Source organism: Hemitrygon akajei, chromosome 16, assembly GCF_048418815.1.
Source record: "Hemitrygon akajei chromosome 16, sHemAka1.3, whole genome shotgun sequence".
Taxonomy (NCBI): Eukaryota; Metazoa; Chordata; class Chondrichthyes; order Myliobatiformes; family Dasyatidae; genus Hemitrygon; species Hemitrygon akajei.
In genome coordinates this window covers 76,514,138-76,532,639 of record NC_133139.1, presented here as the reverse complement: position 1 = coordinate 76,532,639, position 18,502 = coordinate 76,514,138, and the positions used below count along the sequence as shown (strand labels likewise).

Here is an 18,502-nt window from a genome sequence, read left to right as displayed (position 1 = left end):
AACCGCAGATGCTGGAAATCCTAGTAGCTCACACAAAATTCTGGAGGAACTCAGCAGGCCAGGCATCATCTATGGGAAAAAGCACAGTCAACGTTTTGGGCCAAAACCATTCGGCAGGACTGGAGAAAAAAAGCTGAGGAATAGATTTGAAAGGTGGGGGGAGGAGAGAGAGAAACACCAGGCAATAGGTGAAACCTGGAGGGGAAGGGATGAAGCAAAGAGCTAGGACTTTGATTGGTGAAAGAGACAGAAGGCCATGGAAGAAAGAAAAAAGTGGCGGGGGGAGGTGGAGGAACACCAGAGGGGAGGCAATGGGCTGGCAAGGAGATAACATGAGAGAGGGACAAGGGGATGGGAATTAGTGAAGGGGGTAGGGAAAGGCATTACTGGAAATTTGAGAAATCAATGTTCATGCCATCAGGTAGGAGGCCACCTGATGGGTACAAGGTGTTGCTCCTCCAACCTAAGTGTAACATTATCATGACAATGGAGGAGGCCATAGGTGGACATATTGAAATGGGAACGGGAAAGGGAAGTACTTATCTCTAACGTTAACATTGCTTTTCTCTCTTTTAGAGTTGCTGAGTACTCCCAGCATTCTGTGTTTATTTCTGGTTTCGAGCGATAGTGCTTTCCTAACCCCCTCCCCCCACCGCCCCCCATCCGGCTCCTTTTACTCCCTGCTAGATAGACCAGCTATGAATAGCAAGCCTTCCCAGCCCTCTCGGACAGCACCAACGTCAGTGCAGATATTTGGATTCTCAGGTCCTCTATCCTATCACAGAAGAGTTGAACTGCGACGTGGAGAATCAGAATCAAAATCAGGTTTAATGTCACCAGCAATTGCCGAGAAATTTGTTAACTTTGTGGCAGCAGTGCAATGCAACACATGATAAATGTAGAAAAAATACTGAAACAAAGTATTGAGGAAGTGTTCATGGTTTCAATGTCCATTTAGAAATTGGATGGCAAAGGGGAATCTATGCTAAATCTGCTTCGTGTCTTGGTTAGCCAACACTGCAATAATGTGAGGCAACAGAAAAGGCCCAAAATACTTTACAAGCATGTTAACAAAAATGTGTGTGTTTGCACAAAAGCAAGGGGGAGACTGGCTCTTTTTACTTTTGAGAAAAAGGCTGAGTGGTTACCCATTCGAAGTCTTTAAAATGGAGTAGACTGTAAAAGAATGCTTGCATGTGGGAATAGCATAGCACAAGGCCACCAATGGTCACCAACAAATTCATAGGCAACTCCACAAGAAAGTCACCACCACGTGGAGTGATGGAAATAAATAACGTACATTTAAATCTTGACTGGACAAATATGAGGGAGAAGTTGATAGCAGATGATTTAGATGAGGGAAGATTGGGAAGAGTTTCCAATGAAATATAAATCCAGTGGGGATTGGTTACCCCATTTCTATGTTGTGTGATCTGTGAGATACACTAAAATCCATGGTCGTTTCTCACAGCTTCCCGAAGTCCCTTTTAAAGATGAGTGATCTGCTTGAAGAAGCTTTGGTCTGACAAGGAATGTGAATCCTCCACAACAAGCACAGAACCTTATTTTAAATTAGATCAATGCTGTTTTCAAGGGCATTTTTAGTGCCCAAATGACACAGTTGTGGGTCTAAATAAACTACTGAACCTATTTAACCTTAAAATGTTTAATAGAGTCATACCGTCCTTCAGCCCACCTTGTCTATATTGACCATCAGAAATCTATGAACACAAATTCCATTTAAACCTCTTGCATACCCATGAACGTCTTCTCCTATTGCTACCCCAGCCCTTCAAAAGAAACATCAAGTTCTGTTATTCTGCTCAATCACATTTTTGTTTCACCTATTCTGTTATTACAGCAGCCTCCCAATATTCATTGTCCATAATTCTGATTAACTTCCACTAACTTGTTGAATTATAAATTATTGCAATCATAACCAATAAATGCTGGCATAATTCTTTCAGAATCACTCTCCCAAAATTGGTCTGCTTTTACTCCTCTGCCTAAAATAAACAGCCACTAATTCCTCTTCCCTTTCTCATACTTTGAGGAAATGCAGTACTGGCTTTCCCCGAAATGACGCCCTAGCAACTGCGTTATTATTTTGGAACTGGCGTTAGTCCAATGTGATCAGAGGTACCATGAAAGCAGTTAGTCAGGTGAAAGGGAAGCTGTGCAATCCAAAAACACAGAAATACATTCCAAGAGAGGAAGAGAAAAATAAAATGCTAGAAACCCTCAACAGATCAGGTAACATCTATGGAAATTGAAACAGAATTAATGTTTCAGGCCCAATCGTTTATTGTCATCCACAGATATAGTGAGGGAGTGTTACAATGATGAACAGCATCAGGACACGTAGATCCAGACAGGACACTGATCAGGATTCGTATATGTCAGTGAAAAGCAAAAAAAAAACCAACTGTATAACAAGACATTACTGTAAATATCCTTCCATGTCCTATAGGTGAGAGGGATTAGTGTTTGGGTGTTTTTGATTTGATTTTTAGCTGGTTTGGCGCAACATTGTGGGCGGAATGGCCTGTTCCTGTGCCGTACTCTTTTATGTATGTTCTATGTTCTATTAAAAAGAAGCAAGTTCACAGTAGTGCATGGGGGGTCTACAGTATTCCATGAAGTAGAATCAAAGCACTTACATCTGAAGTAGAAGATTAAAAAAAAAGTTTTCATTTGCAGGGTGTAGTGAAAGGATGTTTCGAAACAAGAGAATATATCTAATAGGGCAAAGCCAGGGTTAATAAGGTTATAAGGTGCCAAAGCCATCTGGTTGATAGATTAATGAGGCCTGATCTTGAAAGTGAGTGAGCAAGTGAGAGAAAACAAGCGAATAGAGGTGAAAAAATTAACTGGAGGTCAAAGCTGTAGGAAACGCTTGGTGGATTAAACGGTGGGAGTGGAAAGAGAAAAGATGATCTAATTTTAGAAGGGTAACTTAATAGCAGTACTGGGTATCAGGAGCAAGAGGGGAGCCAGGGAAAGAATGACTCACTTCAAAACTAGAGGATGTGAGCAAGGCCTTAAGTGAATACTTCTCAATGGTATTCACCAAGGAGAAGGACAGGAAAGATAGTGAGTTTAAGGAGGAGTATGCTGATAGTCTGGAACATGTCAGTATCAAGGGGGTGGAGGTCAAACTGAGATTATTGTCAAATGCACAAACACAGAATAAAAATCATATCATACAGTGTAAAACACTGCAAAAGCTGGACGTGAGTGCAGAACAAAAACAGGCACAATCAAAGACAGGTCCATGATAATGCAAGACCAGGTCTGTAATCTTCTGTTGCTGAGGTAGGATTTGTTTTGTGTAGGTTTGGATCAGGAACCCAATAGCTACAGGAGAGTAGCTCTTTCTGAACCTTGTGGTGTGGGACTTCAGGCTTCCATACCTCTTACTTGACAATACAGCGAAAAGTGAACATGACCTGGATGGGAGGATCCTTGATGATAGGCATTAGATGTCATAAGAAATTCTCTTAGGCTGCAGGGAGATACTGATCAGACATAAAGTTGAACAGAGCATTGGTAGATGGGGTTTAATTCCAGGGGATGCATTTTGTGAAGTTAAATAGCACAGTAACGTTGGACAGGGAAACCTTTGAATTCAAGTTTGCCATTCCTTGAAAGTGGCAGCACTGATGATGAGCAACACACAGAAAATGCTGGAGGAACTTGGCAAGTCAAGAAGCATCTAAAGAAATGTATAAACAGTTGACATTTTGGGCCAAGATAAGAGGCCAGGGTGGGGAACAGAAGAAGAGGGAAGGGTGGGGTGGGGGAAGATGGAAAAGAATTAATGGGAGAGATTGATGTTCATACCATCTGGCTGGATGCTACCTAGACAAAATATTATATGCTGCTTATCCATCTTGAAAGTGGCTTCATGGTGGCCGAAGAGGAGGCCATGCACCGACATGTTAGAATTGGAATGGGGATAGGAATTAAAATGGTTAGTCACTGGGAAATTCTGGTTTTGGCTGGATGGAACGGAGGTACTCAACAAAGCAGTCCTCTAGCTTACGTCGGGTCTCACCATTGTAGAGTAGACCACATTGGGAACACCGGATGTAATGGACGACCAGAGGTGGCGAAGAAGGCACACTACATGCTTGGCTTCATAGCTATAGAATATTAAAGTTGGGATGTTATTTGACAAGTTTACAATCCATTGATTAGACCAGTTTTGGAGTACTGTGCGCATTCTGGTTGCTGCACTTTTGAAAGGATGTGGTTGTGTTGGAAGAAAGCACAGAGGGGGTTCACCTAGATTGTACCTGAATTGAAGTACAGAGGGGATTCACCTGGATTGAAGTACATCAGCTTTGGGGAGTGATTGAACAGGCTGGGCTTGTTTCCCCTGGAGTGAGGGGTGACCTGACTGAGGTACACAGATTTATGAGAATCATAGATTGGGTGGATCTTTCCAGTAGGAGGGGTTTCACAATTAGAAGGCCAAAGATTTAAGGTGCAAGAGGAAAGAGATTTAGAGGAGATTTGAGGGAAAGGTTTTGTTCATACAGAGTGGCTGATATCTAGATCTTGTTAAAGGAGGTAGTAGAACGACATTTAGACATGCACTTCATTAGGCAAGGCATAGAAACATACAGTCCTAAAGCAGGCAGTTGGGGATTATGTAGAATGGCATGGATGTGGGGCGGGTGCTGAAGAGATGATTATGTAAATATCTGAAATTGTTGTATTTAATATTGAAACTGTATGCTCAGACAGAAGGTGAAGTGCAGCAGATGAACTGAACAGAGCCAGAGAGAGATGGAGAATTAACACAAAGGCAACTGGAATCTGAAAGTCACTTTACAGTCTGAATGCAGGTTCCTCTGTAAAGTGACCATCCAATCTACCTTAAAGGACTATTTGTGTCCCTGGATGTTGGGAGCAAAGTGCTGTATCTTCTACAGCTGTGTAGAAAAGTGTGCGGGAAGGGGAGTGGTGATGGAAATAAACCAGCGAGTCGGCCAAACTGTAATGCTGAAAGTGGAAGGGAAGACCTATGGGTTGTGGAACTTCATCGGATGTGGTGGAAATGGCAAATGGATGCCATGTTTGGTATGGAGGCTAGTCAGAGGGAAAGTCAAGACCCAGTAAACACTATACCTGCTCTATCTAGGAGGATGGGGGATGACAACAGAGGTGGGGATACAGATAAGATGTATTCAATGGCTCATAATGATGGTAGAAAGGAAGTCACAATTAAAGGAGGAGGAAAACATCACAGGAATCACTGTATGGAGAGTCTTATCATCAAAGCAGTTACACAACAGAGGAGGAAGTGGCACAGTGAAATGAGCTCTGTTTTTTGCTGTAAGTCCTCTGATGATAAGGTATTTCAGTGGATGGGAGGAATATTTCATTTATATTATATTAGATGTGAACCAACTCAAAGCCAAACTGTATTTTCAGTCTGTTTTTGTACCTTAAAGACTTGGTGTATTTGATTGATGTACATCACTACAAAAGAGAGGTGGTCTCATGTTCTTGAGTGTCATATTCAAATCTGGCACGGAGGCAGAATCTGTACTGCAGCGTTATACAGTACCAGAACCACTCATTATATCCAAACTAACCGGCACAGCCATTCACAGAACAATACGCACCTTATCACCAAGGAAGAGCTACAGCTGCTATAAGGTAGAACCGCCACTGAGAATATCTCCCCTGCAAAGGTGACAACACCGGTGCTTGTGATGTGGTGTCTCTGCATTCTGTGCAGTGGAGGAGGAAGCTGTGTGTGGGTGGTGTTATGTCAGCCCTGCTTTAGTCACAGTGATAATAACAGCAAGAATGCTGTTATTATAAGACAAAACAGCAGAATTAGGCCATTCCATCATTGCTGATTTATTATCCCTCTCAACACAATTTTCCTGTCTTCTCTCCGTAATTTTTGACTCCCTTACTGATCAAGCACTTATCAACCTCCGTTTTAAATATACCCAATGACTTAGCCTCCAAGATGTCTTCCCTAATCTTACTGACACTAAAGTGAAACATCACAACTTGCCCCACAGTAATATCAGCAGTGAGCACTCTCATCTGACATTAATTTTGTATTATTTGAGTATAAACAACCAACCATGCCCCCTCGTCCCCAGCTCAGCACCACCCAAGCGATATTGACAGAGTACCCCACATTAGCATAGTACTGACATTGAAACCGCAACGTCAACATTGAGAGACATTCCCCAGGCCCCACCACTACCACCAACCCAGCACAGTAGTACAAGACCACGGTCACACCTGCCCACAGTGATTCCCGATACCCATGCTATGCTTCAGCCAGTAACACATTTTCTGAAGGCACAGCAAGCTTTTAGTGTGACAACATCAGTGTTAGCTTTTCTTCTATCCATGCTGACAGCACACACACACACACACACACACACACACACACACCAACCCCCCCCCCCCCCCCCCCTCCCACCGCCCCTTTGAATTACTGGCAATGCAACAGGCCCAGGATTAAGATACACCAACTTGCTTGTCATATCACCCACCAGCAGAAGTCCGCTTCTCCATCCATGACAACAGGTCCTTTGTGTACTTGGCCCAGAGTTTGGCATAGAGCAGTGCAGAATCGACACCCCCTACACACTTCAGCAGCATTTCATCAGCTTCTTTCACTGCAGAGAGAGTGAAGAGACACAGGATCATCAGCCTGGATGGTTTGTTACGTGCAGGGTCCGACAGACAGAAAAAGGGCCCACATAGTCTGACCTTGGAGGGACTATCAAGAGATTAACAGCACTAAGTAGCAATATCTCTTGATGACTGTCAGAGGGAGGATAGCAAGAATAGGATTAATTAACACACATAGAATCTGTACAGGAGAAAGAAATCGCCAGATAGGGAAGAACAAAGATAAATATAAAAGGTTACAAATGAGATACGTGGTTGACAGAAATAGCACAAAGTAGGAAACTAGCAATAGGGAAGGACCAAGATGCCTATTGTGATGAGAACTGAAGTTAAAGCAGCAAACAGGTTCAGTATTTTTTTGTGTGTTGAACTCATTTAAATATTGTAGGGACTGTACTCTTTTTTGGTGGGAAGCCAAAGGTTGGTTGTGATCAGATTGTCTGAAGTCGAGCTGAGGAGCTTGGGAATGGAGTATAAATTAACATTGTAGAAGTATGGATTCACTGAATCCACACCGACATTCTCTCAGAACTCCCTAAATCTTCCCTTTAAGGTATTCTGTCCCATTCCCTTATGAAAATTTTTATTGAATTAACTTAAAGTCAGTTACAGGAAGTGCATTCCATGTCATAAATAACCTGTGGTGTAAAACAACGTCATCACTTTACCAGTGAAAAATCATAAACCTGCTGGTGGGAGACAGGCTGCCTGTAATTTTAAGGTAAGAGACTGGTCATTGAAGAAAAGTTTATTTCATACTAATAAAGGAGAGATGAGATGGAATAAGCAACTTGGCTCCTTCTGTCTGCCTTGCCATTCAACAGGATCATTGTTAATCCTTTACCTGAACTTTACTGCCCTGCACTGACTTCATGTCCCTAGATTCCCTTACTGACCAAAAAAAAACCACCAAAGATTTATTAACTTTACTCACGACTACCTGCAGTGACAGAGACTCCACAAACCTCTTGGGCAGAAATCTCTTAGGATGCACTTTTGAGCCTGTGAACCTTGGTTCTAGATACTCCACCCGGGGGAACTACATCCCAATATTTGCCCTGTCAAGCCCTGGAAAGTTTTGAATGCTTCAATGAGATCACCTCACCTCAATGGGAGAGATGGGCAAGTCTGCTTATATTCTGCTTGTAGGACAAACCCTGACAGCAAGAATTAATTTAATGAACCTTTGTTACATTGCTTCTGGTGAAGGTGTATCTATTTTTTGATAGGGGGACCATACTGTACCATAATTGGCAGGCCAACTTTTTTGAATGAAGTTCCTAAACTGTGGAATTCAGTACCTAAAACTATAAGGGATGCAGACTCAGCTGATACCTTTAAATGTCAGCTCAAAACCTATCTAACCTTACTTTTAAATAACATCTTTTTGTCATTTATTTCATGTTTATTTTTATTTTATTGTCATGTTTTCACTTTTATCCTATTGTAAAACACTTTGAACTGCATCATCTGTGTGAAAAGAAGTTATTAAAATTATTTGCATTGAGTGCGCTCTCACCAGAGTCCTATATAATTCCAGTACGATGTCTTTGTTCTTTTACTGAAATCCTCCTGCAAAATAATGTTTACTTTCCTAATTACTAACCTAATTCATGTAAAATACTCAGATTCCTTGGGACACCAGCAGATTTTGTTATTTGAAAATCTCTCTGCTTTTCTACCTACATGAATAACTTCTCAGTTTCCATATAGTATTCCACCTTCAATGTTTGTGCCAATGGACTGTGAGGAGCAGGGACCCCAGCACTGATTGCTGTGGTACCATTCTGGTCACAGATTCCAACCTAAAAATGATCCACTATTCCTACTCTTTGCATTATGGTCATTAGCTATCCTCAATCCACTCCAATACTTCACCCAAATCCCATTTACCCTAATTTTGCATATGAATCCATTGAGTGGCAACTTATCTTCCGGAAGCAGATGGCACCTGTGAACAAGGCGATCAAGGGTGACATCCTCCAGACGGTTCATGAAACTTCTTCTTTCCCATCTTCTTTTTCTTTCAAGTGTGGCCCTGCTACTCTTGGAACTTGTGCTCTACATTTTTGGCAGTGTGTTTTCGGGTCGATTGAGCGATCTGGCACTTTGTCGTCTCCGAGGATGTCCCATGAGGCTTAGAGCAGAGAGTGCATATCGAGGCTGAGAAGCCTGGAGATGGTTTGCGAGATGGTTTATCATGATTGACTGCATTCCTCCTCGATCTTGTCATTTAAAGCAACTTGAAATTATCGAGGCATGTGCGGAAGGTGAGCAGGTATTCAGCACTGTCTAACAGCCTCTTGCTCACTGTCGATAAGGGAAGGTATATCCGAGTGATGATCCCTCTCTCCCTCTGTTCTCAAAGGAAGGGAGAGAGGGAGAGAGATATATCTCTCTCTCTCACATTAGAAGAGGGGCTGGAGTTCTGGATCTTCGGCAAAGTCTAATCAATGCAATAACACTGTAGTTCACACTATGATGTGTTTCTGGTTGCTCCTTGTTCCTGTTGCTATTTTGGACAACTTTGAATTGGGGCAATCTGCCGATAATGGATGCTGAGCTGAACTGAATCTGCCTGGACACTTTCAAATTTGTGTTTTATATTCTGTATTTTTCTTTAATTTTTTTGTTATTATTTGTACAATTTGTTTTTATTCGGCATGTGGGGCTGGGGGAGGGTTGGTTTATGTTTTTCTTTAAACGGGTTCCATAATTTTCTTTGTTTCTTGGCTGTCCGTGGGGAAGACGAATTTCAGGATTGTATACTGCATATATACTTTGATAATAAACGTACTTTGAATCAGAGGCCTTCTGCAAGATCAAATGCATCAAATTCCCTCTTATTTCATCCACTAGTTATAATCTCAAACAAAGAGGTAGAATTAACAAATTTGGTTTCTCTTTAATGTTTAAGTTGACTCTGCCTTGTCCTTTTACAATTCCCCAAGAGTACCGAAACCAACCCCTTAATGATTTCAACATTTTCCCAAATGGTGATGTCAGGTTAATACGCCATTTCTTCTCTTTGAATGGGGATAGAACCATAGAACATTACAGCACAGAAGCAGGCCTTTTGGCCCTTCTCAGCTGTGCCGAACCATTTTTCTGCCTAATCCCACTGACCTGCACTTGGACCATATCCCTCCATACACCTCTCATCCTTGTATCTGTCCAAGTTTTTCTCAAATGTTAAAAGTGAGCCCTCAATTACCACTTCATCTGGCAGCTCATTCCACACTCCCACCACTCTCTGTGTGAAAAAGCCCCCCCAATGTTCCCATTAAACTTTCCCCTTTCACCCTTAACCCATGTCCTCTGGTGTTTTTCTCCCCGAGCCTCAGTGGAAAAAGCCTGCTTACATTCACTCTATCTATACCCATCATAATTTTATATATCTCTATCAAATCTCCCCTCATTCTTCTATGATCCAGGGAATAAAGTCCTAACCTATTCAACCTTTCTCTGTAACTCAGTTTCTCAAGTTCCGGCAACATCCTTGTAAACCTTCTCTACACACTTTCAACCTTATTAATAACCTTCCTGTAATTTGGTAATTTGGGATGTTATGTCTGTAACTGATTTTCACTATTTTCAGTTCCGATGAAGGGCTTTTGATCTGAAATGCAACTGTCTCTCTCTTTCCAGACCTACATGGTTTCCGGTAGATTCTGTTATTTCTGTTCCCTCATTACTTCCCCAAAAATCTAATCTAGGAAAGCATTTCCAACATGTTCCATGAATTCTTCTTCCACTTCATTACTGTTTGTTTAGTTTGCTTGGTCTACTGCTAGATTAATATTCCCTTGATCTTTTTATTATCTACAGTACAATACCACTGTAGGTTTTGAGGATTTATTGTTTAGTCTATTGCCTTATCTACACCCCTAGCTGTTCCATTCTCTAGGATGTGGTCCACAGCACAATTCAAGTGAAGTCTATCACAGTAGAACAGTTCCCCCTTTCCCTTTACTCTGGTTGGTGTCCCGTGATTTGAAATTCATTTCACCCACAGAAATCTTCAATCCTCTGATTGTAATCATCCTGTACAATTGCACAAGGCTCGGGTAATAATCCAAACAATATCAAATTTGTCATTCTGCTTTTCAATGTGAACCTTAGCAGCTCATAACCTTCAGCTTAATCTCTTCCTTAGTTCTAGCTGTATCAGTGGTTCCCAGGCAGATCTTTCTACTCTTGCTTTAGGTCCCTCTCAAGTCCCAAGGAGATGTCCTTAAACTCAGCACCAGGCAGGAAATTTAAGGCTACGAAAATATTGTTTGTCCTCTTAATTACACTCCACCCTTGCATTAGAACATTACCTTTTACTCCCCCTGCTTGAATGACACCACCCTCCTCACTGCCCCATAACACTACTGTAGTTCATTTACTCATCCTTCCTATCGATCCTGCACTCGTCGCATGTATTCCACATAAGTAGCATTCGTCAAGGTTAAAGGTAAATTTATTATCAAAGTACATACTGTATATGTCACCATGTATAACCCTGAGATTCATTTTGTGCAGGCATACTCGATAAATCCATAATAGAATAATAACCATAATAGAATCAATGAAAAACTACAACAACTTGTGCATTCAACTAGTGTGCAAAAGACAAACTGTGGAATACAAAATGAAATAAATACAGTAATAACAAATAAATAATAAATAAATATATTGCTGCTTTTCATGCAGCACTTTTGCCAATTCTGAAGCATTTTGACTGTTTTTCAATGCTCAACCCAGCACAGACAGAAAGCATTGCAAGGAGCTGGCTAAATTTGAACTTGGGACCATATGCCTTGAAGTATGGTGATGATGCCACTACACCACCAGCTAGCTAAATAGCTATATAAACAATAAATATTCGAGGACAGGAGATGAAGTGTCCTTGAAAGTAAGTCCATAGGTACCACGAACATTTCAGTGAAGAGGAGAGTGAAGTTGAGTGAAGTTATCCCCTTTGGTTAAGAGCCTGATGTTTGAGGGATCGTAACTGTTCCTGAATCTGGTGGTGTCAAGTCCTGGGGCTCTTGTACCTTCTCCCTGATGGCAGCAGTGAGAAGAGAGCATGACCTGGATGGTGGGGGTCCCTGATGATGAACACTTCTTTCTTGTGATGATGTTCCAAGTAAATGTACTCAATGGTGGGGAAGGCTTTATCTGTGATGGCCTGGTAGGATTTTCCATTCAAGGGCATTGGTGCTTCCATACCAGGCTGTGATGCAGCCAGTTAATATATTCTCCACCGCACATCTATAAGTCGTCGGTCAAAGTTTTAGATGTCATGCCGAATCTTTGCAAACTCCTCAGCAGAAGTGCTGCAATGCTTATAATCAGCTCCTTTGTCTTGCTGATATTGAGTAAGAGGTTGTTGTGGCACATTTCAGTCAGATTTTCAATCTCCCTCCTATATGCTGAATTGTCACGACCTTCGATTCAGCTGCTGAAGCTAGCTGTCTGTAAACACCAGTGAGGATCACGGATGAGAATTCCCTGGGTAAGGACCCCCGCTCCCACCACCAAGGCCATGCTGTCTTCTTATTGCTGCCATCAGGAAGAAGTCATAGGAGCCTCAGGTACCAGATCATCAAATTCAGGAACAGATATTACTCCTCAACCATCAGGCTTTTGAACCAGAGGATAACTTCACTCGCCCCATCGCTGAACTGTTTCCACAGCCTAAGGAGTCTTAAACTCATGTTCTCGATATTTATTGCTCATTTACTTATAATTGTTATTTCTTTCTTTAGCATTTGCGATAATTGTTGTCGTTTGTACATTGGTTTGGCTGTCCATCCTGCTGGGTATGCTCTTTCATTGATTCTACTGCGTTTCTTGAATCTACTGCACATGCCCACAAGCAAATAAATCTCAGGGGAGGGAGGGAGGGAGAGGGAGAGGGGGAGGAGAGAGAGAGAGAGTGTGTGTGTGTGTGTGTATGTACGTATATAAAATCTTTTTTTTTTTTTTTTTTAAACTTTTTTTATTGTTTTCAAATAGTTACAAAATAAAAGTGTATGAGAAAAAAAAATGTTACCCAGCCCCCCTCCCCTTAACCCCTCCCCCCTAACATCCCTAAAAAAAAGAAAGAGAAAAAAAAAAAGGAATGCCTGGATATTGGAAGATCCCCACACGCTCCACGGAGTTCGTAATAACTTTGGTGTATGCATTTATTTCTTTCCCCAAGTAACCAATTATTTCATCTTCGGAGCACCTATATATTTAATCCTGTCTTTTGTAAATAAGGGCGCCAAATTTTCAAAAATGTTTCATATTTATCTCTTAAATTGTAAGTGATTTTTTCAAGTGGAATACAGCCATAAATTTCGTTCTTCCAACGATCTATACTTAGATATGTATCCGATTTCCAAGTCACTGCAATAGCTTTTTTGGCTACTGCCAATGCAATTTTTATAAATTCTTTCTGATATTTATTCAATCTGGCTATCGGTTTTATCCCTTCAATATTACCTAGTAAAAGTAATGTTGGGTTGTGTGGAAGTTGTATTCCAATGATTTGTTCCAGTAAAACTCTTAAATTTGTCCAAAAAGGTTGAATTTTGGAGCAGGACCAAGTAGAATGTAAAAAAGTACCAATTTCTTGGTTACATCGAAAACACTGATCAGATAGATTTGGGTTTAATTTGTTTATTTTTTGTGGTGTAATATATAGTTGATGTAAAAAATTGTATTGCACTAATCTTAATCGAACGTTTATTGTATTTGTCATACTCTCAAGACATAGTCTTGACCAGTTTTTTTCTTCAATTTTGATATTCAAATCACTTTCCCATTTTTGTCTTGACTTATGGACTCCTTGTTTAATTGCCTGTTTTTGAATCAAATTATACATACAAGAGATAAATTTTTTAATCTTTCCTTTTTGAATTAAAGTTTCTATTTCATTGGGTTTCGGTAGTAACATTGTTTGACCTAGCTTTTCTCTTAAGTAAGCCCTTAGTTGAAAGTAACAAAAAAGAGTGTTGTTTGATACTTTATATTTATTCTTTAATTGATCAAATGACATTAATATACCTCCTTCAAAACAATCTCCTATATATCTAATCCCTTTTTGAAACCAATTATATAAAAGTTGATTATCCATTGTAAAAGGAATAAGTCTATTTTGGATTAAAGATCTCTTTGCTAATAAGGATTTCTTTGTCTCATCATCAACATTTATCTTATTCCATAAATCAATCAAATGTTTTAATATAGGAGATTCTTTCTTTTCCCGTATCCATTTAGATTCCCATTTATATATAAAGTCTTCTGGTATGTTTCCTCCTATTTTATCTAGTTCTATTCTGATCCACGCCGGTTTGTCTTTCTCAAAAAAGGATGCAATAAATCTAAGTTGATTTGCTTTATAATAATTCTTAAAATTTGGAAGTTGTAACCCTCCTAGCTCAAATTTCCATGTCAATTTTTCCAACGATATTCTTGACATCTTACCTTTCCAAAGAAACTTCCTCACATATTTATTCAGCTCTTGAAAAAACTTCTGGGGTAATTGTATTGGTAGTGATTGAAATAAGTATTGTAATCTAGGGAATATATTCATTTTTATGGTATTTACTCTACCTACTAATGTTATTGGTAATACCATCCATTTATCAAGATCTTCTTGAATTTTTTTCAATAGTGGTAAATAATTTAATTTGTATATGTTTTTTATATCATTATCGACTCTTATACCTAAATATTTTATACCATTTGCCGGCCATCTAAACTGGGTTATTGATCGACATTGATTATAGTCTCCTTTAGTAAGAGGTAAAATTTCACTTTTGTCCCAGTTTATTTTGTAACCTGATACTTTCCCATATTCTTCTAATCTATAGGATAATTTACGCAACGATTGCACTGGGTTTGTTAGATAAAGTAGAACATCATCAGCAAATAAGTTGATCTTGTATTCTTCTTGGTTGTATATAAAATCTTTGACAATAAGCTTACTTTGAACTCTGGTGTCCTCCAATGACACCTTCTGGGTCTCTGTACCCATCCCACAGTCATCACACTCTCCAGTCACTCTAGATTAGCCTATTCTGTAGACTGTGCCTATTACTATAACAAAGTCTAAAGGTAAATTTTCTCTTAACACAACTTTATGGAGAATATTAATGGTCTACGTGCAGATCCTGAAATTTTGCTCTGTGTACTCGCGTCATTGAAAGACATCAAAGACACGTATGCTATCAGGGAATCTGTGTATAAATGTGTCGGAACCTACCTACCCGACACAGGAAACAAAGCAGTAGTGCGCCTGCGTGAGTCTTCATTACGTTATTAAAGAGAAGAGTGTGCGTTTGTAATGGGGCCACTGCACTGGCTCCAGGCTGAGGCTGGCATACGCTGATTAGCTCTGAGATAGTACTGCCCTAACTGTTCTTGACAACTTGACACACTTACTAAAAATGCAGAAGAGCCAGATAGTCCAGTTCAGTCAGGAACCCATACAAGGAACGTGCCAAAATCACAGAACACAAAAGCAGCCGCTGTATATTGGCAACGCAGCTATCTGATAGTTTATTCATACCTCTTCAATAAGCAGATCATCCAAATCTTTCAAAGACACTGTCGCACATAATACTATTCATGCAGCTTATTAGCAACTACCTTTTTATCATTGCATTGAACTGAAGAAGGAAATCACAGCCATTCTGGCATCAGCCACACCTTCTGTGTTTAATTCCCCAAATGCTTAGACTCTGATGACATTTTCTACATCCTGGCTGTTGTGAGTGCTTGAAATTTCAGCTATATTTACTGGTTGGCTCAGTGAGTCACCTATGTTTCTGGGGCTAAGGCTGGAGGTAAGATTTCTCCCCAGAGTACGGCTGCCTGACTAGAGCGAACCCATGCATACGACTGAGCATTTGGGAGACAACTGGGTGGATTTCCTGGGTGTAGATATTTTCTGCCGGGTGGGTAAACCTTCACATAATGAGTGGGCAGTCTGTACTGCACATCCATCTTCAACCTCTGGTTCAGGAGATAATCACATTCAGCTGTACCTCGGGCAGAATTACTTAGTTTCTGGGCCAATTAAACTTTGAGTATCCTGGTGATATGGTTTATTTATCCAAATGGGAAAGATGAATCCAAAATCACCTTTGCACCAGATATAATTGGTCTGCAATGAGCAAGTGAGGTTTGCAATTAGCCATACCTGAAGTTTGGAATTCATCCCGCTCCTCCATTACGTGATCATGGCATACTGGGAGCAAATCCTCATTCACCTGAAGGGAGGAACAATGGAAGTAATGACTTGCTGATTAAAACTTTGCTCTCAGGATCTTAAACATAACAGTTAAGAGGCACTTCACCATCCTTTCTTGATACACTATTAGTTGAGGGAGCTGGGTCTGAAGTTGTGATCCGCACCTAAAAACTCAAAAGTGGGGAAAAACTATGCCATTTACTCATCATAAAATCCTGCTGAGATGACCCTCCTGAACTCAGGAGAGGGTTGTTGACATTGCGGAGCTGTGTGATACATGGGGCTGTTTCTTTTGGATGGGAAGATAGATTTGGGAAGGAATGGCAGCATGTGCAGGGATGCTGGAAGGGGTGAAGTTGCTGGGCTCTGAGGCCACCCATTTCTAACCACTGAACATTGGAGCAAGCTCTGTTTGAGGTACAGGATGAGATAGACTGTAGAAGATGCAGAGCAGGGCAATACAACAGACAAAGCATAATGTAAGAGATCAGCACAATATAGTTTTAAGAGAGGTGTATCAAAACATAAGACACAAAAGCAGAATTAGGTACTTTGGCCCATCAAATCTGCTCCAACGTTCCATTTCCCTCGCAGCCGCATTCCCCAGCCTTCTCCCCGTAACCTTTCACACCCTAACTAATCAAGAACCTATCAACTTCCGCCTTAAATATACCCAATGACCTGGCCTCCACAGACACCTATGGCAATGAATTCCACAGATTCACCACCCTCTGGCTAGATAAATTCCTCCTCTTCTCTGTTCTAAATGGACGTCCCTCTACTCTGAGGTTGTGCTGTCTGGTCCTAGACTTCCCCACCACAGGGAAAATCCTCTCCACATCCATTCTACCTCGGTCTTTCAACCATTCAAAAGGTTTCAATAAAATGCCCCCTCAATCTTCTAAATTCCAACGAATACAGGCCCAGAGCCGTGAGATGCTCCTCATATGATAAGCCTTTCATTTGTGGAATCATTTTTGCAATCCTCCTTTGAACCCTTTCCAATGTCAACACATCCTTTCTTAGACGAGGGGTCCAAAACTAGTCACAATACTCCAAGTGAGACCTCAGCATTGCTTCCCTGTTTCTGTTTCTAGTCCTCTTGAAACAAACACTAACACTGCATTTGCCTTCCTCACCACTGACTCAACCTGCAAGTTAACCTGTAGGGTACTCTGCACCAGGACTCACAAGTCCCTTCGACACCATTGACAAGGTCTTGCGGGAAATGCTGGTCCAGAAGTTTAAATCACACAGGACCCAAGGCAAATTTGCTAATGGAATACAAAGTTGTGGGTAGGTGGTGGGAGGCAGGGAGTGGTGTTGGAAGTTAGTGATCTGTGGTTACCATAGAGATCAGTGCTGGGACTCTTGTTGTTTATGATATATATACACTCAGCAGCCACTTTATTTATTTATTGTTTATTGAGATACAACACAAAATAGGCCCTTCTGGCCCTTTGAGCTGTGCTACCCAGCAATCCCATGATTTAACTCTACTCCAATCATGGGACAATTTACAATAATCAAATAAGCTACTGACTGGAACGTTTTTGGACTGTGTGAGGAAACTAGAGCACCTGGAGGAAACTCACGCAGTCACGAGAGAATGTACAAACTCCTTACAAACTGGATCTCTGGTTCTGGAAAGTGTTGTGCCAACCACTCCGTTACAGTGTCGCCCCTGCTTTAGAGATGTCCTCATGTTTGTTTGTTAATTAATTAATCATTTAATTAGGTGCAGGAGTGGAACCTGATGTTGTAGCCCACCCGCTTCAAGCTTCGACGTGCTGTGCATTCAGAGATGCTCGTCTGCATGCCACTATTGTAACATGTGGTCATTTGAGTTACTGTCACCTTTCTGTCAGCTTGAAGCAATCTGGCCATTCTCCTCTGACCTTTCTCATTAATAAGGCATTTTTGCCCACAGAACCTCTGCTCATCGGATTTCCTTTATTTTATTTGTTTTTTCACACCATTCACTATAAACTCTAGAAACCATTGTGCATAAAAATCCCAGGAGATCAGTAGTTTTTGAGATACTCAAACCACCCCGTCTGGCACCAAGAATCATTTTACAGTCAAAGTCATCTTTCTTCCCAATTTTGGTCTGAACAACAGCATAGACTCTTGAACAGCTGCCTCCTGACTGGCTGATTAGATATTGGTATTAATGAGCAGGTGTAAAGGTGTTTCTAATGAAGTGCCGCTGACTGCATTTTAATAGTTTAAGCGTGAATGTAGGAGATATGATTAGTAGGCATGCAGGTGACAGTACAGCTGTTGTTGTGGATTATGAGACAAGTTGCAGATCAGATGGAAAGTTGGGGCTGGGAGGGGGGAGTACTGAGAGAAGGCATTTAATTCTGGCGAGTGCAAGGTGATGCACATTGTGAAGTCAGATGGGATAGGATATATATAGTAACTGGCAGGGCACCAAACAAAATCGATGATCAAGTTCATAGTTCCGTGAAAGTGGTAGCACAGGTAGTAAGGCTGATGAAGATATGGTATATGGATTACTTGCTTTCGTAAGTGGAGGCATAGAATATAAAACTTGAGAGCCATGTTGCAACTTTATGAAACACTAGTTAG

At 40.9% G+C, this 18,502-nt stretch overlaps 1 protein-coding gene across 7 annotated transcripts in view; it reads right to left on the bottom strand.

Annotated features, from left to right (window-relative positions):
- The window catches only part of LOC140740200 (GEM-interacting protein-like), a 117,778-nt gene that overhangs the window by 45,061 nt on the left and 54,215 nt on the right, over positions 1 to 18,502 (bottom strand). For all 7 annotated transcript variants that reach the window (XM_073069238.1, XM_073069233.1, XM_073069236.1 and 4 more), the window contains 2 exons: positions 15,857 to 15,926; positions 6,534 to 6,659 (listed from right to left, as the gene is read on the bottom strand). In XM_073069238.1, coding sequence (XP_072925339.1) covers positions 6,534 to 6,659; positions 15,857 to 15,926 — 196 coding nt within the window. The remainder of the gene's footprint in view (positions 1 to 6,533; positions 6,660 to 15,856; positions 15,927 to 18,502) is intronic.